The sequence below is a fragment of the Cololabis saira genome, chromosome 5, assembly GCF_033807715.1.
Source record: "Cololabis saira isolate AMF1-May2022 chromosome 5, fColSai1.1, whole genome shotgun sequence".
Taxonomy (NCBI): Eukaryota; Metazoa; Chordata; class Actinopteri; order Beloniformes; family Belonidae; genus Cololabis; species Cololabis saira.
The window spans coordinates 2429195-2452891 of record NC_084591.1 but is presented as its reverse complement, the minus strand read 5'-3'; the positions used below and the strand labels follow the sequence as shown (position 1 = coordinate 2452891).

The 23697-nt window shown below is 41.8% G+C and overlaps 2 protein-coding genes across 13 annotated transcripts in view; one reads left to right on the top strand and one right to left on the bottom strand.

Moving 5' to 3' along the window:
- Positions 1-1429: 1429 nt before the first annotated feature.
- Positions 1430-23697, top strand: part of LOC133443663 (inositol hexakisphosphate and diphosphoinositol-pentakisphosphate kinase 2-like) — a 70450-nt gene continuing 48182 nt past the window's right edge. For all 12 annotated transcript variants that reach the window (XM_061720788.1, XM_061720787.1, XM_061720782.1 and 9 more), the window contains exons 1-6: positions 1430-1776; positions 6662-6857; positions 15685-15775; positions 16030-16115; positions 20091-20245; positions 23387-23488. In XM_061720788.1, the coding sequence (XP_061576772.1) occupies positions 1540-1776; positions 6662-6857; positions 15685-15775; positions 16030-16115; positions 20091-20245; positions 23387-23488 (867 nt within the window). In that variant the 5' untranslated portion in view covers positions 1430-1539. The remainder of the gene's footprint in view (positions 1777-6661; positions 6858-15684; positions 15776-16029; positions 16116-20090; positions 20246-23386; positions 23489-23697) is intronic.
- Positions 13841-15313, bottom strand: LOC133443670 (P2X purinoceptor 7-like). Its single transcript, XM_061720801.1, has 3 exons — positions 15302-15313; positions 14583-14626; positions 13841-14470 (listed from the first exon to the last, which is right to left on the bottom strand). The coding sequence occupies exons 2-3, from the start codon at positions 14586-14588 to the stop codon at positions 13952-13954; spliced, it is 525 nt and encodes a 174-aa protein (XP_061576785.1). The 5' UTR covers positions 14589-14626; positions 15302-15313; the 3' UTR covers positions 13841-13951.

Below are 23697 nucleotides of genomic sequence, written 5' to 3'. Positions count from 1 at the left end.
GAATTATATGACTGTAGTTCTGCAACATATTAATACTAGTATTATATTGAGATTAAACAGCAAGTATTGCAGCTAATGATGCTGTAAGGACCAATCAGCTCCCAGAATGCTGATAGAACTGAAACAGAAACATCGTGGGTCAGAATTACCAAACAGATCCAGGGAGGAAACAGAGACGGATGAAATCAGTTTTATTTTTTCCCACATTCGGTTTTTTATTTGTTCCATTTTCGGTCTATTTTGGTTTTTAATTTTTGAGAATTTGGTTTTTAGCATTTTTTGCAAATGTAACCCCAAGATAGTATATAAAGTAGGGCTGCACGATTAATCGTTAAAAAATCGCGATCTCAATTCATGTTTGAACGCAATCTCATTTCCAAATGATGACGATTTAAATTTTTTTTTTTTTTTTTTTTTTTTTTTAAAGATGCTGCATAAAAAAAGGACTAGGCCTATGTTCTAGGTTGTTGTAGTCCTGTCATGGTCAACTATCATGTTGTCATGTTTGTTATATTTTGTTAATGATTGTGGATTACATTTGGAGAAACATCTACCTTTCTCATCACCTGACACATATTGCACATAAATATTGTTAAAATTGTTATTGTTAAAATTATTTAAAGACAAGAGAGATGTTTATTGTTTTTATGTTCAATGTCAGCTGTTACAGCAAAAAGCAGGCAGAGGAATAATGTGTTGCCTCAGAACTACAGGATCTGTTACAAGTCCCCTTTCTGAAAGGGTGTTCAACTCAGGGAGGAACAAATATTGTTCAAAATTGTTATTATTGTTTAAATTATTCAAAGGTTTGTGTAAAGAAGACAAGAGATGTTTATTGTTATTATATTTTTGTTCAGCTGTTGCAAAGTTAAAGTAATAAGTGCAATAAATTTTATATTGGAAAAAAATCGTGAGAGAATCGTGATCTCAATTCTAAGCAAAAACATCGTGATTCTCATTTTCTCCAGAATCGTGCAGCCCTAATATAAAGTAATGGAATATAGACAATTTATGCAATTATAACCTAACACTTTAATGTTTTCACACCTTTAAACATATTTAAAGGTAAAAACATGGTACCAGTTATTCTCGTGTCCAACAAAACATTCCTTTTTTGGGGATGAACAAAAAATAATCAAAAGTTGTAATGTAATGATGAAAGAAAAAAAAATACATAAATAATTATTTATAAAAAAAATCCCCCCAAAAATAAAAAAATTTAAAAATTTAAAAAAATCGATCTTTAGACATATGAATCGATTTTTAGGAATTAATATGAGAATTGATTTAGAATTGGGAAATCGATTTTTTCAACATAGGCCTAATCAGTTCTCGTCCCGGCTGCTGATCTGAACCTCTGACGTTTTTATGTTGCAGATCCAGAGCAGCACGAGTGTGTGACCTTTGACCCGGGAGAAGACGCGGGACTGTTTTTCCTCCAGGAAGTCCAGCAGAGCCGTCGCTGCACCGCCTGGCCTTTCCCTCCACCTCCCGCTGGGCGGGGCCTCCCGGAGCCGCCATGTCGCCGCGGCAACGGTGATGTCCGGACCAGGACCAGGACCAGGACCAGGACCAGGACCAGCACCAGCACCAGGACCAGGACCAGCACCAGGACCAGGACCAGCACCAGGACCAGGACCAGGACGGGGGTGGAGTCACGGAAACATTCCTCGGTTCGTGGTTGGCTCTGATGATGAGAAGGACATGGGCCAGACGGAGGCTGGAATGAAGAGCGACAGGTTCCCGGAGGACATGGAGGACCCGGACGACGCGTCGGTAGGTGCACGCTCCGACCTGCTCCGACACGCCGCTCTGGTTTCTGATAGAACTAGTCGGGACGGACTGAAACATGTATCACCATCATTTCTGGCATTTATCTCCATAATGATAAAAATGATGATAAAAAAAATACCAATTCAACTCCACCTTTGTAACTATAAATCTATCACCACATTCAGTCTTTGGAGCCAAATCAATGCTCTAAAATAATACTAAATACTAAACTACACCAATTACATTAGTAAAACTGTAACGACTCAGATCCGCCATGTTTGTTACACAAACACGTATCAATGGAAATTTATCTTTCTTTCTTTCTTTCTTTCTTTCTTTCTTTCTTTCTTTCTTTCTTTCTTTCTTTCTTTCTTTCTTTCTTTCTTTCTTTCTTTCTTTCTTTCTTTCTTTCTTTCTTTCTTTCTTTCTTTCTTTCTTTCTTTTTTTTTGTTTCTTTCTTTCTGGCTCATTTCCTTCCTTCCTTCCTTCCTTCCTTCCTTCCTTCCTTCCTTCCTTCCTTCCTTCCTTCCTTCCTTCCTTCCTTCCTTCCTTCCTTCCTTCCTTCCTTCACGTACGTTGTGCGTGGATTTAACACAGAACCATAAATCAGTTTTACACAAAAACGTCAACAGGAATTTATCATTTTTACCGTGAGATACAAATTCTTACCGTGGGGAATTTTTTTGACGGTTTATCGTGAACGGTAAAATATCACCCATTCCTAATAACTAGTTATGCACCGAATGTTCGGTAACCGAAATTGTTCGGCCGAAAATAGCAAAAAAAAACAATACATACTGTACAATAGATAATAGACAAACCCGTCTTCTAAAATAAATCATATCCACAACACACCAAACAGATAAAATTACTGTCTTAAATAGAATTTAAGAATGGATTTACTGTAAATACAGGTGAGATACTGAAGTAGATCATTCCAGAGAGACATTGACCTGTAGATAAAAGAACGTTGTAAAGCATTTGTTTTTGAACGAGGCAACACAAGCAGATCCATTACTGGACACTCTAGTGTTATGATCATGAATAGTATTAGTAAAAACAACTTGTTCAAACAAAAAAACTGTAGTTTTACTACTGGTGGCGTCTTAGACTGAGATTACATTAAAGTTAGGGGTTGGTGATAGTAACGAACACTGGACACGCAATTACAGCAATATGCACAAAAACTGACCAGGGCCAAATTAAACGTTTTCAAAAACTGAAGAGGGAACATGGACCTGAGGATTACGACCGGGTTAGAGACTTCTTTGAGTGAAAGAGAGAACCGGATCTTCCCCAGGAGTTTAATAGAGATAAGCACGGTGTAAAGCATTAAGAAACAGTACTGGAAGGTACCGGGGTCTAGAGAGGAACCTGGGGGTTTCCACCTGTACCGGGGTCCAGAGAGGAACGGGGTCGGTTCAATCCCGTACCGGGTAGCCTTAAGGCTGCTAGCGGTGTGGGAGCGATGGATGACTGAGGGAGAACACAGTTTCTCCAGGAGTGGAAAGCAGCGCCGGGCAAGTTATGCCACAGTTTGCAGATGTATTGTTGACGCGTGGGCTAACGTGTCTGCTGGGATTATTTTGCGAGCTTTCGCAAAAGCCGGTATTTCCGAGGCGCCGCGCGGCACGGAAAGAGACTCTGACAGCGAGGAAATTGGGACTGGCACAGCTGATTTAGCAGAGCTCTTTAATGCAGAAACAGAGGATGAGACTTCGATGGGTTTGATTAATGTAAAAACTGAAATAAAGTACAATCAAACAAAGTTTTGCTCCCACTCTATTTTTAAATACGCACACTTGTGTGCTTGTGTGTGTGTTCTGCGGTGCGCGAGCGTGCGTGTGTGTGTGTAGACGGCACCTTTACGTTCGGTGTGCCGTGTGTGTGTTTTAAATACAGAAATGACACAAAATTGAGGGTGCGTCTTTCCACACGGCGCCTGTATGGTCGCGAAAATAAGGTATTTATATATGAAATGTCAGAATAGGTAATTTTTTGACGACACCCCAGGGTGCCGCGACACCCCGGTTGAGAAAGGCTGATGTAAGTTAAGAGACATTCATATTGATTTTCACACTTTTTGCGAGTGGATACATGTAAAATGCGAGTGGATACATATTTCTCTTCGCACCGGATGATTTTCATTCATTTTTTTTTGGTTCCAACCCGTACCGGGGTCTAGAGAGGAACGGGGTTGGTTCAAACCCGTACCGGGGTCTAGAGAGGAACTTGCACCACGTACCGGGGTCTAGAGAAGGTGGTTTCCACGCTGTACCGGGGTCCAGAGAAGTACGGGGTGGTTTCCACCCGTACGAAGGTCTAGAGAGGAACTTGCACCACGTACCGTATCTAGAGGAGAGTGCGCTACCACCAACCAAAGCAGACGGGTCTACGTGAACCACCAGCAGCTCCAGGAAGTGGAAACACCAGCAGGTTCTTTATTTCTCCCAAAACAAAGAGCAAATGTTCCAACACACAACAAACCTGCTGGAGACGGCCGGCCCTCGTGTTTTCAGGGATTCACCACCGTGAGAAGCTGCTAACGGTCCTGGGACGTGAATGTTTCTGTGGGCTTGACCTTTGACCCTCTGGTCCCCCGCAGCCGTCGGAGCGGCAGATCTTCGTCTGTGCCATGATGAAGAAATAAGGCCTTTTATATGTCTTAATTTGTCTTAAATCTCCATCCAAGGGTCTTGTTTACCAGTTATTAGACGCCTCAGTCAGGGTTGCCAGGTTGGGCAGGTTTCAGCCCAATTGGGCTGAAAAATACAGGACTGGATTGTTGATAAAAGATAAAATCTGGGCTGCTTTTCCTCGTTTTTACCAAATATTTAGGAGAAATTATTAACAAAAAAGTTTATGGCATGTTTATTATGGCAGAGAAAAGTAGAAACTTACACAATAAACTCACTGATATTATATTTGCTTTAATCTACTCAGTTCAATTGTAGTTTTTGTTCGGACGGAGCCTGAACTTTTTTGGCTATTTACTGGCGTTGTGAAGCTTCATTTGCTTATGACTTGAAATCAATTACCCATTTAATAATTGATAGTTTTAACATAAAGAATGTTTGATCCGGGCTGGTTTTTCATGATTTTGGTGGATTTTACTTTGTAAAATTACCTTACATATTACATATACACAGTGTGCGAAATACCCATCCATATTCGGGGGGGTCCTTAACACGAGTTTTTTTTTTTTTTTTTAAACAGTGTGGCCCTATACAATAAACCAATACAATCAGCCTTCTATAGCCTATAACAAATACACGCACACTTTTAACCATTTTAGACGTTGTTTTACTAACATGAGGCAAAATTGTGCATTACGATGTAGAATATTATTTACAAATTAAATCTGATGATTAAAATAAATAAAAGACATTAATTGGCACCACACTGGTGCACTTAATGAATAAATACCAGACAAGACACTGGCGCACAGCCAATGTCTTGCAGAAACAAATAAACAAATAAAATAGGCTAATGTATTTTTTTAGATAAATAAAAAAAAATACAATGAAAATGAATTGTGCATTCAAATAACAGAAATAACAACAAATGCCACTATCGGAGACGTGCAATCAGTGCACTTAAACAGATCCTCAGCCTGCACATTGATGACTGATTATTTAACGTTATGTAACCATCCAGGAAATTATGTTTTAACACAGCTGCAGCTGTGTTAAAACATGTGAACACATTCACAAATTCCACTCATAACAGGTCATCACGCAAAATTAAAAAAAAATATGATGGCTCTCAACAGGTGAGTTCACGCAGCTTACACATAAATCACATTCACAACAGGCCATAACGCAAAATAATAATAACAAAAATTAAAAAAAAATATTAGCTCTCAGGTGGGTTCAGGCCATATTAAGCAGGCTGGCCTCTTACCTTAAGTTAAAATAGACCAAATGTGCCTTTTCTCTTTTTTTTTTTAATTTTACCTTGTCTGCACGCATATTAATGGTTAATACCATGCTGGTAAAAACCTAACGCATATATAGGTGCATTGTTACTATATTTAATATATATACGCATAGACATACATATATATACACATACAAACCCAGTTTTTTTTTTTTGTTTGGTTTTTTTTTGCCGGGGGGGAGGAGGGGTGGGACATTTCTCGACTTGTGCTTTCCGTCCTGGTTTCCATTCCAGGAAGAAGAGAGGCGATGTCCTGCTTTAATCCAGCTTCTGACAAATGGAACCGGGTCGAGTTTGTCCAGAGGAGGTCCGTGGAGGTCACAAACAGGAGTGCAGACAGGCTTTCTTCGCGCAACCTGTTGCGCGCCTGGCTGTCCGTGTTATTAACTGCGGAAAAGCCTTGTTGCGCTGTGCTGACGCACATGGCTAATTTGCATACATAAAGGTGCAGGACTTGTGTTAAACCAATAAAAGTTTTGAATTGTGAATACTTGATATGGCGATCTCTTAAACATATTTAATTGACCATTAATGACAATCAAATTATCATATTATATTATATAGCCTAATTTATTAACATTGAGACCCCCCCTAAATTTGGCATTTGAGTCCTTCAGGGGGGCTCAAGGGTTAATCGGGGAGGTCCGACCCCCCCGAACCCCCCCGTATTTCGCACTCTGCATATACATAAATACATTGTTTGGGCTGAAAAAGTGAGCTTATGTTTCACATTGTTACGCTGTTACAATTACACTGGGTTCAAAGTGTCTTTTTGGTCTTAAAATTTTGTTTGAAAATGGTATTAAACTGTCTAAAATTTCACTTGGTCAAACCTGCAGACACCCTGTTAAGGCACATGTTCAAACACAAGGTCCTCGTTGCACGGCATCATGGGAAAATCAATGCATGTTTCTGTGGGCTTGACCTTTGACCCTGTGGTCCCCCGCAGCCGTCGGAGCGGCAGATCGTGGTGGGCATCTGCGCCATGATGAAGAAGTCCAAGTCCAAGCCCATGACGGAGATCCTGGAGCGGCTCTGCAAGTTCGACTACCTGGACGTGGTGGTGTTCCCGGAGGAGGTGGTGCTGGAGGAGCCGGTGGAGCGCTGGCCGCTCTGCGACTGCCTCATCTCCTTCCACTCCAAAGGTAACGCCGCTTCTGTTCAGGGCTGCAACCATTCGTTCACGTTGTCGATAAAGATCCATAATCAAAATTGTCGACGATGAATTCCATTGTGGAATATTGTCACCAATCAGCTCCCAGAATGCTGATAGAACTGCTTTCAGAAACATCGTGGGTCAGAATTACCAAACAGATCCAGGGAGGAAACAGAGACGGATGAAATCGCTTTTATTTTTTCCGACATTCCATTTTTATTTGTTCCATTTTCGGTCTATTTTGGTTTTTAATTTTTGAGCATTTGGTTTTTAGCATTTTTTGCAAATGTAACTCCAAGACAGTATATAAAGTAATGAAATATAGACAATTTATGCAATTATAACTGAACACTTTAATGTTTTCATACCTTTAAACATATTTAAAGGCAAAAACATGGCACCAGTTATTCTGGTGTCCAACAAAACATTCCTTTTTTACGGCATAAACAAAAAAGTACCAAAAGTTGTAATGTAATGATGAACATTTTTTTTTTTTTTTTTTTAAATCGATCTTTAAACATATGAATCGATTTTTAGGAATTAATATGAGAATCGATTTAAAATCGCAGAATCGATCTTTTCAACACAGGCCTAGTCTCACTTCAATACAATCTCTGCCGAGAGTCGCGCATGCACGATAGCGGCTCTGCAGCTGCGGGTAATAAAACTTTGAAAGTTTGGGAGCATTTTAGCCTCGATACGGCGAATAAAAAGATGACTTGCAAAATTACACGATTAATTCAAGATGGCCGACTTCCTGTTGGGTTTGGGCCATGGCTCCAAGAGACTTTTCTTTAAGTTGTGACATGATACAGGTGTGTACCGATTTTCGTGCATGTACGTCAAACCGTATTGTGGGGCTTGAGCCACAAAGTTTTCTAGGGGGCGCTGTTGAGCCGTTAGGCCACGCCCATTAATGCAAACCATTAAATATCACATTTATCACCAGGCCTGGCTTGGTGCAAAATTTGGGGACTTTTTGGGCACGTTTAGGGGGAAAGAAGGCCCTCATTTCATCGGAAAAAAAATTCCTCCAGATACAACAGGGCCCTAGCACTGTCAGTGCTCGGGCCCTAATCAATGAGCGGCTGCTCATCCAACACGATGAGTTCAGCTATGGCGGCTGTTATAGTTTTGGCCCGGTCACTTTTCTCCAACAGCTTTTCTTTCTTTTTAAAACTTTCTTTGAGTGTCGGCTGTCTTGGTTGCGGCGACATACTCGCTGTACGTCTTTTCATGCTAGGTCTTCATGCTAGGTCTTCATGCTAGGTCTTCATGCTAGGTCTTCATGCTAGCTAGGTCGTCAGGTGTGGAATAAGGTTCGTCGTATTGAACGAAGACCTGTTTGTTTCTCCAAATGTCCGCCTGGCAAACATTGCATTTGGCTGTTGGGCTGCCTTCGCTTTCCAGTTCATAGTGTTTCCACACTCCACATTTTGAATGATATAAAGAATAAATTAAATATATTATAAAACAGGAAATGACTAATACAGGAGGACGGCGGGAAAGAGGGTAAAATATTGTTTTCCAGCCAAAACGGGAGATTTGACACGTCTGGATCCTGAAAATGAGAACTTGGAAGAGAAGCTTTGATACGTAGTGATTATGGTATAAGTGCTGTTTTTGTTCTTGTCTGACGGTAAAGACGGTCAGCCCTTCCCGGCCGCGGCTGCTTTCGTTTTCCAGCAGCAGCCGTTTACGGCGGACAGGAAGTCATGTGACCGTTTACGGCGGACAGGAAGTCATGTGACCGTAACGTCCTCTGACTCAGTCCTGAACTCACACTTCACTTCATTAGAGGAACTTGACTAAATGTGTCTAAGTCAGAGTAAATGGGCAGCTCTCTGACTTATCTGTAACATCTACTGGTTCACCTTTCTCCTCTGTTGTACACACTGTATACAAATGACCAGGGCTGGGGATCCATTCAAATGTCAAGAATTGATTTGATTCCGATTCTTAAGATTCAGAATCAATTATCAAGATTTGATTCCATCCAATTCGATCCGATATTGATTTAGGTTAGTGTTATTAAAACTGTTTTTTGAGCTGTTGCATGAATGATATGACTGTAGTTCTGCAACATATTAATACTAGTATTATATTGAGATTCAACAGCAAGTATTGCAGCTAATGATGCTGTAAGGACCAATCAGCTCCCAGAATGCTGATAGAACTGAAACAGAAACATCGTGGGTCAGAATTATCAAACAGATCCAGGAGGAAACAGAGACGGAGGAAATCAGTTTTAGTTTTTCCCACATTCCGTTTTTATTTGTTCCATTTTCGGTCTATTTTGGTTTTTAATTTTTGAGCATTTGGTTTTCAGCATTTTTTGCAAATGTGACCCCAAGACAGTTTATAAAGTAATGAAATATAGATAATTTATGCAATTATAACACTTTAATGTTTTCATACCTTTAAACATATTTAAAGGCAAAAACACCAGTTATTCTCGTGTCCAACAAAACATTCCTTTTTTGGGGATAAACAAAAAAATAACCAAAAGTTATAATGTAATGATGAAAAAAAAATACACAAATAAATAAAAGAAAAAAAAAAAGAAAAGAAAAAAACGCCAAAAATTTTTAAAATAATCGATCTTTAGACATATGAATCGATTTTTAGGAAATAATATGAGAATCGATTTAGAATTGGGAAATCGATTTTTTTCAACACAGGTCTACAAATGACACATACTGAAGTTTGCAGATGACACTGTTCTAGTGAGCCTGCTGAAAAGTACTGAGACGGTCCTGTGTTTGAATACTTATCGTATAAGTATACTATAAATCGTACAAGAAATCTTTTTTATCTTTGAATGTCTTAAAGACAACGGATTTGTGTATGGATTTCAGACGCGTGCAGCTTCTCCTGTAAGAAAAGTGATTGAGGGTGAAGAAGTTGAAATTGTTGAGTCTTATAAATATTTAGGCACTATTATTGACAACAAACTGTCATTTGGAAAAAATTCAGACTCAATAAATAAGAAAAGCAGCAGCAGCGCCTTTTTTGTCTCAGAAAACTTTCTAAATACCAGGTGGATTATTCCCTGATGTCTATGTTTTATCGTTCTTTCATCGAATCTGTCATCACCTTTTCTTTCATTTGTTGGTTTCAATCCTTGAAGGTCAAAGACAGAAATCTGCTCAATAAGGTTGTCAGTCTAAGCAGTAAAATAATCGGGTCGGCTCAACAAACGTTACAAGATCTTTATAACAAACAGCTGATCAAGAACTCCATGTTGTTTGATTCTCACATCCCTGAATAAACAGTTTCAGTTTCTACATCAGTTACTGCTCAGACTAACAGATACAAACTCTCCTTTGTTCCTCCGATATTGTTCCTTTAAATACCGGAAGTAAAAGGTAGTGGGTGAAAAAGCCTTCACTCTCAAGCTCAGGTCTATTCTACTATTGTAATTTATTATGTATATTTAACATTGTGTGCTTCTCCTGTCGCGAAACTAATCGCCCCCTTGGGGACAAATAAGGTACTTGATTGATTGATTGATGACTGGTTGGATTTTAACCGAATCTGTAAAGTCTTAAAAAGTCTTAAATTCCATTTTCTTAAAGGAGCTTGGGGCTGTTTTTTTTTTTTTCAAAATGTGCTGCAAGTCGGTCCCGATTTTCCCGCGCTGGGCTGCGGATGTGACGTGACATGATGCTGTATGCGCGTTCTCGACGGCGCTGGGCTTAGATTCAGGAAGAAGAGGAGCGCGGTGGATCCAAACTTCTGTTTGGGTAGACATGGATTCTTCCACAGCCGGCAAACGACCCAGCGCCACTCAAAGCCCACTAAAAAGTGCTACCAAGAAGAAAACGAAGCCTTTATCAGAGACAAGTCGCGAGTCGAAAAGAAATTACGAGTTAACACGGATAAGCAAACGAGTAAACATTGGATACGCGTTTGAGTCGTGGAGGCAGCTTCAACTTGAACTGGGACTGAAAACAGATGCTGACATGGCTCATTTCCTACTGACCAGGTAAGATAACATTGTAAGTCATATTTAGAGCTTGATTTGAAAATCACATGAGATTACCAAGGAGTCGGAGTGGCCTAACGTGCTAAGTAGCGTTAGCCGCAAAGAAGTAACTTAGTCCACAGCTGTGGAGCATACTTGTTTGTTGTTGTGTAGTAACATTAGCCGCTTACACATATCAACCCCAAGCCTCTCACACTATATCAACCGTAATGGCAAAAAGCTCAGTTTCCATACATTCATTTATTCATCGCTCCGTTCATTCACTATTCATTCTCCGGTCTTTCTCCGTATTTTGTATTGCACAAGACTCGGTTCATCATCATCATCATCATTATAGTTTTTGTTTTTGCAGGCAAAAGTATTTAGCCATGTTTGTTCTGACCGAAAATGAAAGACACAAAGGTAGCTAATGCCGCGTTCCATTTACTTCGGAGATCGGAACTGGGAACTGGGAATGGCAGCCATCTTGGAATGGTAACTCGGGGGTGGTGAAGACTCTCCCACTTTCCCAGTAGGAAATCCCACTTCGAGGGGCGTTCCAGTTGAAAATTCCGACTGGGAACTGGGAAATTCTGACTTCCGAGGACAAATGGAACGCAGCATTAGTTACAGCCAGCTTGTTTACATATGCGGTCTGACTAAGAGTGTAAAATGTTGTTTTTTTTAAGATATAAGAAGAAGGACCCCCCTGAAGCAGCTACTCTGGGAAGTATGGAGAGGAAAGTCTCAACACCCAGCAAGGGAAAAGCTGCTAAACTCTGTCATCGGTTATCTCCAATTGAACCTGTGTCTGAGGGTATGAGAGTATGTTTTTAGTTAGACAAAACATTGAAAAAAAATGACTAAAACAGCATAAAGTGCTGATATTACATTACATAGTAATCATGTATTTAGCCACACTTGACAACTACACAAACATCACTGATTACATTCTTGACATTGTCTTGACAGGGAGGCAATGAGTGAGGACCAAGCTTTGGATCCTTTGGAAGAAAGGTAAATGTGTTCATGACAAATGTTATAGTACATTTATTTATTTATTTATTTATTTATTTTATTTATAATCCAGGGCAGGTTTGTGGTATTCGTTGAGTGAGTTTAGGGGAGATGGATTTTGCTCCATTTTTGCTTTGTAGTAACGATACCAGTAATAATCTTTATGAACATACATGTGTTGTCTGTAGTTTCAAATCCATGGATCTTGCAGTGGATGCTATTATACTGGATGAGGAACGAGCGAACAACTTGCTCAACAGTGTGTGAGTTGAAAAATTCAACAAATCTCCACATCTTTTCATCTCCAATGTCTACTTTATTGCACATTCATGTTTATATTTTGTTTTTTTGATTACAGAATAGAACTGGATGTAAATGGTTCCAATACAACAGTAAATTAATAAGATTTTTTATATTAGCAGAACAGCTATAGTATCAGTATGAAACCTGACACATTACAAATCATAAAAAGATGGAATTATAACAATAATCTTCTAAAGTTTTAGCTTTGTTTTACATTACAGGTCAACTTCAGAACTGGAGAGTTTCCAGAACTGCATCTTGATGTATGCTGGAAAAAGGTAATTTGATTTTGTGATGATTTATTCAGTCTTTATTATAATTACTGATTTGAAATTATTGATTTATCCTGGTCCCATACAAATGAAAAGACATGTGACAAGCGAGCCTTATGCCCAAGAGGATGGAAGAATTTATTTGGTTGAACTTATATTACTTCTGTTGTCTCCTCCCACTCCACGCACACACAGGTTTGCCTTCTCTCCTCCGGTTTATGAAGCAAGGTGTCTTCTCGCTGCTTTAGATTACAACCACCACAATCACCGACCAGATTACATTGACCGGAATAATGAGTTATCGTAAGTCTTACATTTTATTGATGTACAGGACAACTGAATAATAGTACATAAATTATTTGGTTGAAGTATTGTTTGACAACCATTTACCAACAAAGGTAGGGGAGAGAGGGAGACATGTTGTAAATCTTAATATTGTTGTCTTTTAGATTTAGGAGACTCTACAGCAAGAAGTCACGCAATTACCGTGTCCAAGCGGTAAAGGTAGCAAAAGACTACAGCTACATCCCTGAGCTGCAGTGTTGCATCCTGAGGAAACGTATGGATGGAGGGGGGCTCCCAAGGAGAGCCAAACTGTCACAGGATGACCCAAGGCGCCTTGGAAATCTTGCGGGAGTTGTCCCCCCCCCAACAGCAGAACTGGTCCAGACCCAAGTTCGCAGAGGACAGGTATGTCGTTCACCTACATCACACATTTCAAATAATTGTTGTTGTAGACAGAGAACTGAGGCACTTCTGAGGGTAAGATTAATTAAAATGCTTTTATTGGTGCATGGCTAATCTATTAAAAGCGTGTCTACCTGTTTCAGCCAAACTGGCCTTTGTCAGGACAGAAGTGAAAACTTCTTCTTCTTTCTTTCTTTTTTCACTTCTGTCCTGACGAAGGCCAGTTTGGCTGAAACGCGTAGACACGCTTTTAATAGATTAGCCATGCACCAATAGAAGCATTTTAATTAACCTTACCCTCAGAAGTGCCTCAGTTTTCTGTCTACAACATTTTATGGATCTCCCCGAATGAAGAGCACCTGAGGGATACACTTTTTGGCAATACCCAAGCAGCACTCCATGCACATGTTCCTGTCTGAAAATAATTGTTGTTGTTGTGGAGCTCAGGTCAAACAATACCTCTTTGAAATCTTCTGCTCACTATCACCATTTGTAATACACTGCTAATTCATTTTCAAGTCAGGAACTTCCATTTCTAATGGTAAAATTATTTGCACCAAGCAATTATTTATATCTGATATCCCAAGGTTATTGAAAATAACAATCACCAGATTAGATTATGAGGCATTTTTGTTATGTTCTAACGCTACTGTTCTCTTCTCTCCATAAAGGCCTCAGCTACATGAAGCAAGAAAGGGAGAAGACAAGACAGTATTATCTTCCACACATTTTTTTATTATGAACATATAAATAAATAATAAAAAAAAATTCAACAACGTGCATTTCCAATAAATAATGAAAATAAAAAATATATATTGCACATAACTGTTTTATCTTTTAGTCAGCCACCCTAAATGGGGCTTCCTTGTATCCCGTGTACTGCCCAAATGGGTCGGGAAATTTAGCCCTGATTCTAAGGACACAGCAGCTTGGTATTGGTCTCCGGTTGCCTCCTCCCAGACGCCCATGTTGCCAGATGGTGAATTGCCGGTAGGCAGCGAACCGAAACTCTCGATTGTCACTGCCCACTTCTTGACTGTCCTCCAGAGCGAAGATGTCGTTCCACGTCATCCTCACCAGACGCAGCATACTCTCATCCAGACAGTACAGCTCCAGGTGGGCACTCCTGCTCAGACACTGGTCTGGAGCCTGCCGACAGCACAGGTTTTCCAACTGTGTTGGCATGCGTCGGCAGTTCAAGCAGGTGCACCACGCAGGCTGCCCTGTGTCTGGATGATGTGGTCCTGGTGTCTGGTGCCGGAACTCGAGGATGTCCAGCATCACCCCTGGAAGACGAGTCACCACCGACTGAAGGAGGACATCCCTCTCCTCCTGGCTCAGATGCTGTAAAGCCGTCTAGAAATTGATCAAGGAAATAGATTTACAGAGATAGATTAATATTTCAAGTATGTGTGCTCCTAGACTCATTCATGTAACAAGATTATTATAAATAATAGCTATAACCAACCTGCATCTCAGCTAAGCTGGCAGCTCGAAGCTCGAATCAAAATCCTGAAACATAAGAACAATAAGAACATATGTATTATCCGCAAAGGAATGTTATGACTTTATTTGATGTAATTTTTATTCAGATTCAACATTGACATTTTTCTCTTTCTTGTATTTACGTTGTCATGGTGCAGTGCTATTGATAGCATTCATATTGTCATATGATGGAAATGGTTTCACAAATTATCTCAGTAACTTGACACAATAAATGAGACATCACACATTGGATGCTGTTTCATGATAGTTCAGCCTGCAAAGTGAAAAAGGTGACAACGTACAAAACTAAAACCCTCTTCATTCACTTCTACTACCTAGCCTGTTGACAAAAAAAATGAATGTACCCAAAAGGTGACTTGTTTGCAGGTTACTGCAAACTTACCTCATTATATTACTCATCAGCTTTTTAGCAAGCATTGTACTAACTATGTTGGCAATTAGCAAAGTCTGAATTTGGCTGCAGACACAAAGCTAAATGCTCGTAAAATACAACCAGAGGAGGAAAGTAAGCTTCACTCATCAGTAACAAAACAATAAGGCTTATTGGCTCGTGAAATGTTTTACTCACCATTTGGCCAGTGAAAGGTAAACTTACATTACAACCGTCATTTTGCTAAATAAATATCCTAATGTTGTCAAGGAAATAAAGTTAGACTAAAATGAACATTGTTAGTTACTTACTTCGTCGCTTGACATGATTGACGAGGTTTTGCACACGTCTCTATCACCGTTAACAACTCAGTGCTGTGAGGGGTCTGTGCGCGCTCCCGTGCCGGCTTCACTGTTGGCTGCAGTACCCCAACGGCCGCCGTGGTGAGGGTGGCGATAGAGAGTCTCATTTTTAAAAAGCAGCCGCAAGCTCCTTTAAATGAGGCCTTTAACATGTCTTAATTTGTCTTAAATCTCCATCCAAGGGTCTTAATTTTGAATTTTAATTTTACTGGGAATTTATCCGGTCATCATTAGGGGCTTCCACCACGGCTTATGGTCAATAACCACTCCAAGAAACGTATTAACAAAAGCTCTTTCCGGATCACTAGTCTGTGTTTGTTGGTTTCCTCCAGGCTTCCCTCTGGACAAAGCGGTGGAATACGCCGAGCTCAGGAACCCGCTGCTCATCAACGACCTCAACATGCAGTACTTCATCCAGGACAGGTAGGACGACAGCGCTGGCTCCACCTGAGCCCGCAGGGGTGAACGCTGAGGGAAGGATTCTGGGAGGGATGACGAGTTTCCATTTCCTCTTCCATATACCTGTTTATAAATAATTCTTTGTATCTCTTTTTAAACAGATTTATGTTAGCACTTTGTTTCATTTCCTGCTCCAAATATACATCGAGAGATATGCCTCTTTCAGTGGCGTGGCTGTGAGTTGTGTCTGGTTGACAGTGACGGTTTCTGGTTCTCAGGAGGGAAGTTTACCGGATCCTTCAGGAGGAGGGAATCGACCTGCCTCGCTACGCCGTGCTGAACCGGGACCCGGACAAGCCTGAAGGTGACGCCAGAGACGTTCCATAAACTCTACAGCGCACTACGGTGGTGTTTCCTGTATCTGTGTCACGTGACTGCCCCGCCCCCTCCCCTAGCCCCGCCCCTTTAGGAGACAGGAAGCAGCTCCTGAGTCTATTGAGTCCTATGGGAAAAGTGAACGTGAGCACAGATTATTACCAATTCCTTCGCCCCATAGTAACCTAAGTAAATATGGGACCCATTTTTCAAAAGCCACAAACCTTCTGAACATTCTGACACCAAAATGGACATTTTCAGACCGACACATTAGGATGGCTCTCATAGCTAATAATATGATATTATAATAATAATAATAATAATAATAATAATAATAATAATAATAATTAAAGCTGCAAGCAGCGATAAACGGGCCCTCGCACTCACGGCCACCGCCCCCCATAAGCATATCAGAAAAGACACCACCCACGACTTCCTATGTCAAACCATTCAAAAGTTATAGCACAAAATCGGGACAACCAATCAGAAGAAGGGGCGGGGCTAATTAAGGTCAAAGAAGCTCAAGGACTCCATACAGAATCTGATGACACCACCCACGACTCTCTATGTCAAACAATTCAAAAGTTATAGCAGAAAATCGAGACAACCAATCAGAAGAAGGGGCGGGGCTAATTAAGGCCAAAGAAGCTCAAGGACTCATTACAGAGTCCCCTGACACCACCCACGACTCTCTATGTCAAACCATTCAAAAGTTATAGCAGAAAAAAGGGACAACCAATCAGAAGAAAGGGCGGGGCTAATTCAGGCCAAAGAAGGTTAAGGACTCCATGCATAATCTGATGACACCACCCACGACTCTCTATGTCAAACCATTCAAAAGTTATGGCAGAAAACCGGGACAACCAATCAGAAGAAGGGGCGGGGCTAATTTTCACCAATTATGGTCAAGGACTCAATACCGAGTCCGATGACACCACCCACGACTCATTATGTCAAACCTTTCAAAAGTTATGGCAGAGAAAAGTATTCTAGGGGGCGCTGTTGAGCCGTTAGGCAACGCCCATTAATGCAAACCATGAAATATCAAATATATCGCCAGGCCTGGCTTGCATGCAAAATTTTGTGACTTTTGGAGAATTATCAAATATGGACCAATCAGATGAAGGGGAGGCGCGCCTTTTGGCATCTAGCGTCGCCACGGTAACACTTTTGACTGAGAAAAGTAATGCGTGTAGTCGCAAGATGGAGACGCACATTTTGATGTATAACACACCTGGGTGCACGTTACGGTTCGGGCCGTATTAACTGCGGAAGGAATGGCATAAATTGCGCCAAAATTACACAATTAATTAAAAATGGCTGACTTCCTGTTCGGTTTCGGCCACGGTGCCAAGAGACTTTTCCTTAAGTTGCGACATGATACAGGTGTGTAGCGATTTTCGTGCATGTACGTCAAATCGTATTGTGGGGCTCGAGGCACAAAGTTTTCCGGGGGGCGCTGTTGAGCCATTTTGCCACGCCCATTAATGCAAACCATGAAATATCAAATTTATCGCCAGGCCTGCCTTGCATGCAAAATTTGGTGACTTTTGGGGAACTATCAAATATGGACCAATCAGATGAAGGGGGGGCGCGCCTTATGGCATCTAGCGTCGCCACGGTAACACTTTTGAAAGAGAAAAGTAATGCGTGTAGTCGCAGGATGGAGACGCACATTTTGATGTATAACACACCTGGGTTCACGTTACGGTTCGGGCCGTATTAATTCTCGAAGGAATGGCTCATATTGCTCCAAAATTACGCGATTAATTCAGAATGTTCAAAATGGCCGACTTCCTGTTCGGTTTCGGCCATGGCGCCAAGAGACTTTTCTTTAAGTAAAGACATGATAAAGAAGTGTACCGATTTTCGTTCATGTACGTCAAACCGTATTATGGGGCTTGAGGTGCAAAGTTTTTTCTGTCTGAACCAACCAGATGAAGGGTGGGCGCGCTTTTTGGCGTCTAGCGTCGCCACGGTAACGCTTTTGAAAGAGAAAAGTAATGCGTGTTGTCGCAGGATGGAGACGCACATTTTGATGTATAACACACCTGGGTGCACGTTACGGTTCGGGCCGTATTAACTGCCGAAGGAATGGCATAAATTGCGCCAAAGTGACACGATTAATTCAAAATGGCTGACTTCCTGTTCGGTTTCGGCCATGTCGCCAAGAGACTTTTCTTTAAGTTGTGTACTGATACAGGTGTGTAGCGATTTCCGTGCATGTACGTCAAACCGTATCGTGGGGCTTGAGGCACAAAGTTTTCAAGGGGGCGCTGTTGAGCCATTTTGCCACGCCCATTAATGTAAACCATTAAATATCAAATTTTTCGCCAGGCCTGACTTGCATGCAAAATTTGGTGACTTTTTGGGCACGTTTAGGGGGGCAAAAAGGCCCTCCTTTCGTCAGAAGAAAGAAAGAAAGAAAGAAAGAAAGAAAAATTCCTACAGATACAATAGGGCCTTCGCACTGAAGGTGCTCGGGCCCTAATAATAATAATACATAGCTCTCCTCAGAGTCGTCGGTCACTGCAGAACTGCCAAAGTCGTTTTCCCATCGGATAAACTGAAATTTAAAATAAAAAAAAAATGAAAAATTAAATAAAACTTGCTTCTTTGCTTAATAATACTGTTATCGTTATTATCGTCTTTTTGGAAGGGAAAAAAAAAATATTAGACTGATCCGATGATTGATATCAGGTTGATATCAGACATTAAAGTAGCAGATAAAAAAAAAAATGAGCGCCAAAATAAGGCGCAAATATTAAAGTTGTACTGTATCTCGTTCACAACACGCCCACTTAGGAGACAGGAAGTGATGTCAGAGGGGCGGCCACGCCCACTTAGGAGACAGGAAGTGAGGTCAGAGGGGCGGACACGCCCACTTAGGAGACAGGAAGTGAGGTCAGAGGGCGACCACGCCCACTTAGGAGACAGGAAGTGATGTCAGAGGGGCGGCCACGCCCACTTAGGAGACAGGAAGTGAGGTCAGAGGGGCGGACACGCCATCTTAGGAGACAGGAAGTGAGGTCAGAGGGGCGGACACGCCATCTTAGGAGACAGGAAGTGAGGTCAGAGGGCGACCACGCCCACTTAGGAGACAGGAAGTGTAGACCATTTCACACCATTGGCAGAAACGGTAATGCGCTATCTTCTGTATAGAGGATGTTTGGTGACACTCCGGTTGCACCTCCGGTCACTTCCTGGGCTCCTTTTGCTCCACTTGCTCTCATGCATGTTGGGGTTTTTGTCACTTTGTCTTTATTGGATTTTCAGGTTATTCCAACTGCACATTTTTACCAGATTACAAAGATCATCTGTATATTCACTACGCAATAAAATAAGCAATCTGAAATAAAAAAGCAAAAACAAATGCAAAAAACAAACAAACAAAAATAAAAAGTAGAGAAACCCGAACGTAAACTTGTGGGTTCGCACATTAATAATCTATCCAAAAAAGGAAAAGAGAAAAAAAAAAGTTCTGCATCCTTATGCTTTTCTAGATAAAATGTCCACTTTTGCCAGATCTTCTCAAATAGATCTTCCCTCAAACCAGGACCCGGGTCAGTCTTTCCATCGTCCATATCTCTTTCATAATATCCAGCCACTCTTCTAGAGTATCCAGGTTTATACCAGCTTCCTTTAATGGTTTTCCTAGTAGCTGTAAGGAACCCTTGTAATTTGACACAAGTATAAGACACATGTCAATGGAATCTCATATCCAAGTACTTTTGTCAAAGCTGAATTTACATCTTTCCAGAAAGATTTCATTTTTTCACAATTCCAAAAAATATGATGTGCATTTAAAGAACCACATTGTCTCCAGCAAGGATGAGAAGTTGACGATTTTTACTTTGGATCTTAGGCGTTATAAAATACAGAATTAAATGTTTCCAATGAAACACTCTCCATTGGTGTGTCATGCGTGTTGTTTGAGTGGAACTGAACTTTGAGTCCTGTGCAGAGTGTAACCTGGTGGAGGGGGAGGACCACGTGGAGGTGAACGGGGAGGTTTTCCCCAAACCCTTCGTGGAGAAACCGGTGTGTGCAGAAGACCACAACGTCTACATCTACTACCCGACGTCTGCCGGAGGAGGCAGCCAGAGGCTCTTCAGGAAGGTAACGGACCGTCAACGCCACCTGGTGCCGGGGTTGGTAAAGAGGTTGATACAGAGGTTGGTGTAGAGGTTGGTGTAGAGGTTGGTGCAGAGGTTGGTGCAGAGGTCGGTGCCGGGGTTGGTGCCGGGGTTGGTGCCGGGGTTGATACAGAGGTTGGTGCAGAGGTTGGTGCAGAGGTTGGTACAGAGGTTGGTACAGAGGTTGGTGCTGAGGTTGGTGCAGAAGTTGGTGCAGAGGTTGGTGCTGAGGTTGGTGCTGAGGTTGGTGCTGAGGTTGGTGCTGAGGTTGGTGCAGAGGTTGGTGCAGAGGTTGGTGCCGAGGTTGGTGCCGAGGTTGGTGCCGAGGTTGGTGCCGAGGTTGGTGCAGAGGTTGGTGCAGAGGTTGGTGCAGAGGTTGGTGCAGAGGTTGGTGCAGAGGTTGGTGCAGAGGTTGGTGCAGAGGTTGGTGCAGAGGTTGGTGCCGAGGTTGATACAGAGGTTGGTGCCGAGGTTGGTGCCGAGGTTGGTGTAGAGGTTGGTTCCCAGGTTGTTGCCCAAATTGGTGGCCAGATTGATGCAGAAGTTTATACAGAGGTTGGTGCAGAGGTTGGTGCAGAGGTTGATGCAGAGGTTGGTGCCGAGGTTGGTGCCGAGGTTGGTGCAGAGGTTGGTGTAGAGGTTGGTGTAGAGGTTGGTGTAGAGGTTGGTGCCGAGGTTGGTGCCGAGGTTGGTGCCGAGGTTGGTGTAGAGGTTGGTTCCCAGGTTGTTGCCCAAATTGGTGGCCAGATTGATGCAGAAGTTTATACAGAGGTTGGTGCAGAGGTTGGTGCAGAGGTTGATGCAGAGGCTGGTGCAGAGGTTGATGCAGAGGTTGGTGCCGAGGTTGGTGCCGAGGTTGGTGCCGAGGTTGGTGCAGAGGTTGGTGTAGAGGTTGGTGCAGAGGTTGGTACTGGGGCTGGTGCCGGGGCTGATCTGGAGGTAAATCCGCTGAGACGCTGCCGGGGAGATTCCCAACCGTCCTGAGGGTTTTCCATCTGGGAATAATGTTCCTCACTGCAAACCAGGGAACTCTGAATAGTTTGGAAATGGTTTCGTACCCGTTTACAACACAACTGTTGGTTTTCTAAGACTGTTGCTGATGTCTTTCCCTCCTGATATGGTGTTAACACACCTGAACCCGTCAGCTGCACCTGACTGCAACTCTGGAAGCCGTAGTGAGGCGGTAAATCCCGGTTTGTTTCCGTGTAGCAGCGAGGTTACAAGGTTACATCGCTCTGTAATTATCGCTCGTTATTTTAATCCCATCTGGGTTTTGGTTTACTTTCCCCAGGGTGAAAGTAAACTGTTAAACTGTCGAGCCGAGCTGCTTCCTGACACGTAGCTGGGTCCTTAAAAAGTCTTAAAATACCATTTAATAAGGCCTTTAAATGTCTTAATTTGTCTTAAATCTCAATCTAAGGGGCTTAATTTTAGAGGGAATTTATCCAGTGATCAATAAAAAGTTTATTTCAGTGTTTTGAAGAGAATCTCCTGCGGAGGTTCTAAATCTGTGTTGCCAGGTTGGGCAAGTTTCAGCCCAATTGGGATGAAAAATATATTTGGGCTGCTTTTCCTGGTTTTTAGTAAATATTTAGCAGAAATTATTAACAAAAAAAGTTTCCATTATTGCAGACAAAAGTATAAACTTAAACAATAAACTCACTGATATTATATTTGCTTTAATCTACTCAATGTAATTATAGTCTTTGTTTGGAGCCCAAACTTTTATTTGGTTGTTTAGTGCTGTTGTGAAACTTGAAATGTATTCAGCATTTAATAATTGACGGTTTTAACAGAGAATGTATGATTTGGGCTGGTTTTTCATTATTGTGACGGATTTTACATCACATTTGGGCTGGAACCTGTCAGATCTGGCAACCTCGACCTCAATAAATGACTACGTTCAAGGACTCAAAACCATGTCCAATGACACCACCTACGAGTCTTTATGTCAAACCATTCAAAAGTTATGGCAGAAAGTAGGAACTATCAAATATGGACCAATCAGATGAAGGGCTTGTTCGTGCTTTTTGGCATCTATTGTCGCCACGGTAACGCTTTTGAGTGAGAAAAGTAATGCGTGTCGTCGCAGGATGGAGACGCACATTTTGATGTATAACACACCTGGGTGCACATTACGGTTCGGGCCGTATTAATTGCCGAAGAAATGGCATAAATTGCACCAAAATTACACGATTAATTCAAAATGGCCGACTTCCTGTTGGGTTTGGGCCATGGCGCCAAGAGACTTTTCTTTAAGTTGTGCCATGATACAGGTGTGTACCAATTTTCGTGCATGTACGTCAAACCGTATCGTGGGGCTCGAGGCACAAAGTTTTCTAGGGGGCCATTGAGCCATTAGGCCACGCCCATTAATGCAAACCATTAAGTATCAAATTTATCGCCAGGCCTGGCTTGCATGCCAAATTTGGTGACTTTTGGACTTTTTGACACTGTCAGTGCTCGTGCCCTAATTAGAATAAGTAATATATATATTGCAATGAGAGGCGAGGTCGGACCGGGGCGTCAGGGAGAAGAGCGGGGGGTCAGATTAAACCTACCCATGATTAGGGGTGGGCAAAAATATTGATACGGCAATATATCGCGATACATAGTCTCCCGAAACGATATCGATATTCAACGTATGTATCGCGATATATTGCCGTATCAATATTTTTGCCCACCCCTAGCTGTACTGTATTTTTGTGATTTCAATTTCAGTGTGGGTGAGACACTGCATTTTATTTTGAGTATTTTGTATCTAAGAATAATGCACACACTGCACTTTTCATTGTGTTTCAGTGTGTTTTTTCATGCAAATATGTTGCATAATTAAAATGGAAAGTTTGAATTACATTGTTTTGACTCAGTCTGTCCAATGCATTATCACTATCATCTGATGTACATATATACAACTTGGATTTTAAGATGTGTAATGCATTTTTAAATTTTTCGGTGAACTATGTAGAATATCGCGATATATCGGGATATATCGCATAATCGGGATATCGCAATTTGTATCGTATCGTGATGCGTATCGTATCCTGAGGTCCTTCCCAATACCCACCACTACCCATGATGCACCAGGAGACGAGCCCTGACCGTCTCTTTCCGTCGTCCTCAGATCGGCAGCCGCAGCAGCGTCTACTCCCCGGAGAGCAGCGTACGGAAGACGGGCGCCTACATCTACGAGGAGTTCATGCCGACGGACGGCACCGACGTGAAGGTACCGCGCTAGCCGCCGAGTGTCCTCACCTCCCACCGTCCTCACCTCTCTCATAGGCCTGTGTTGAAAAAATCTATTTTCCGATTCTAAATCGATTCTCATATTAATTCCTAAAAATCGATTCTTATGTCTAAAGATCGATTTAAAAAAAAAAAATTTTCCCCATCATTTTCGCCAGGTGAACTTTAATCCCAGTTTGTCATGACACT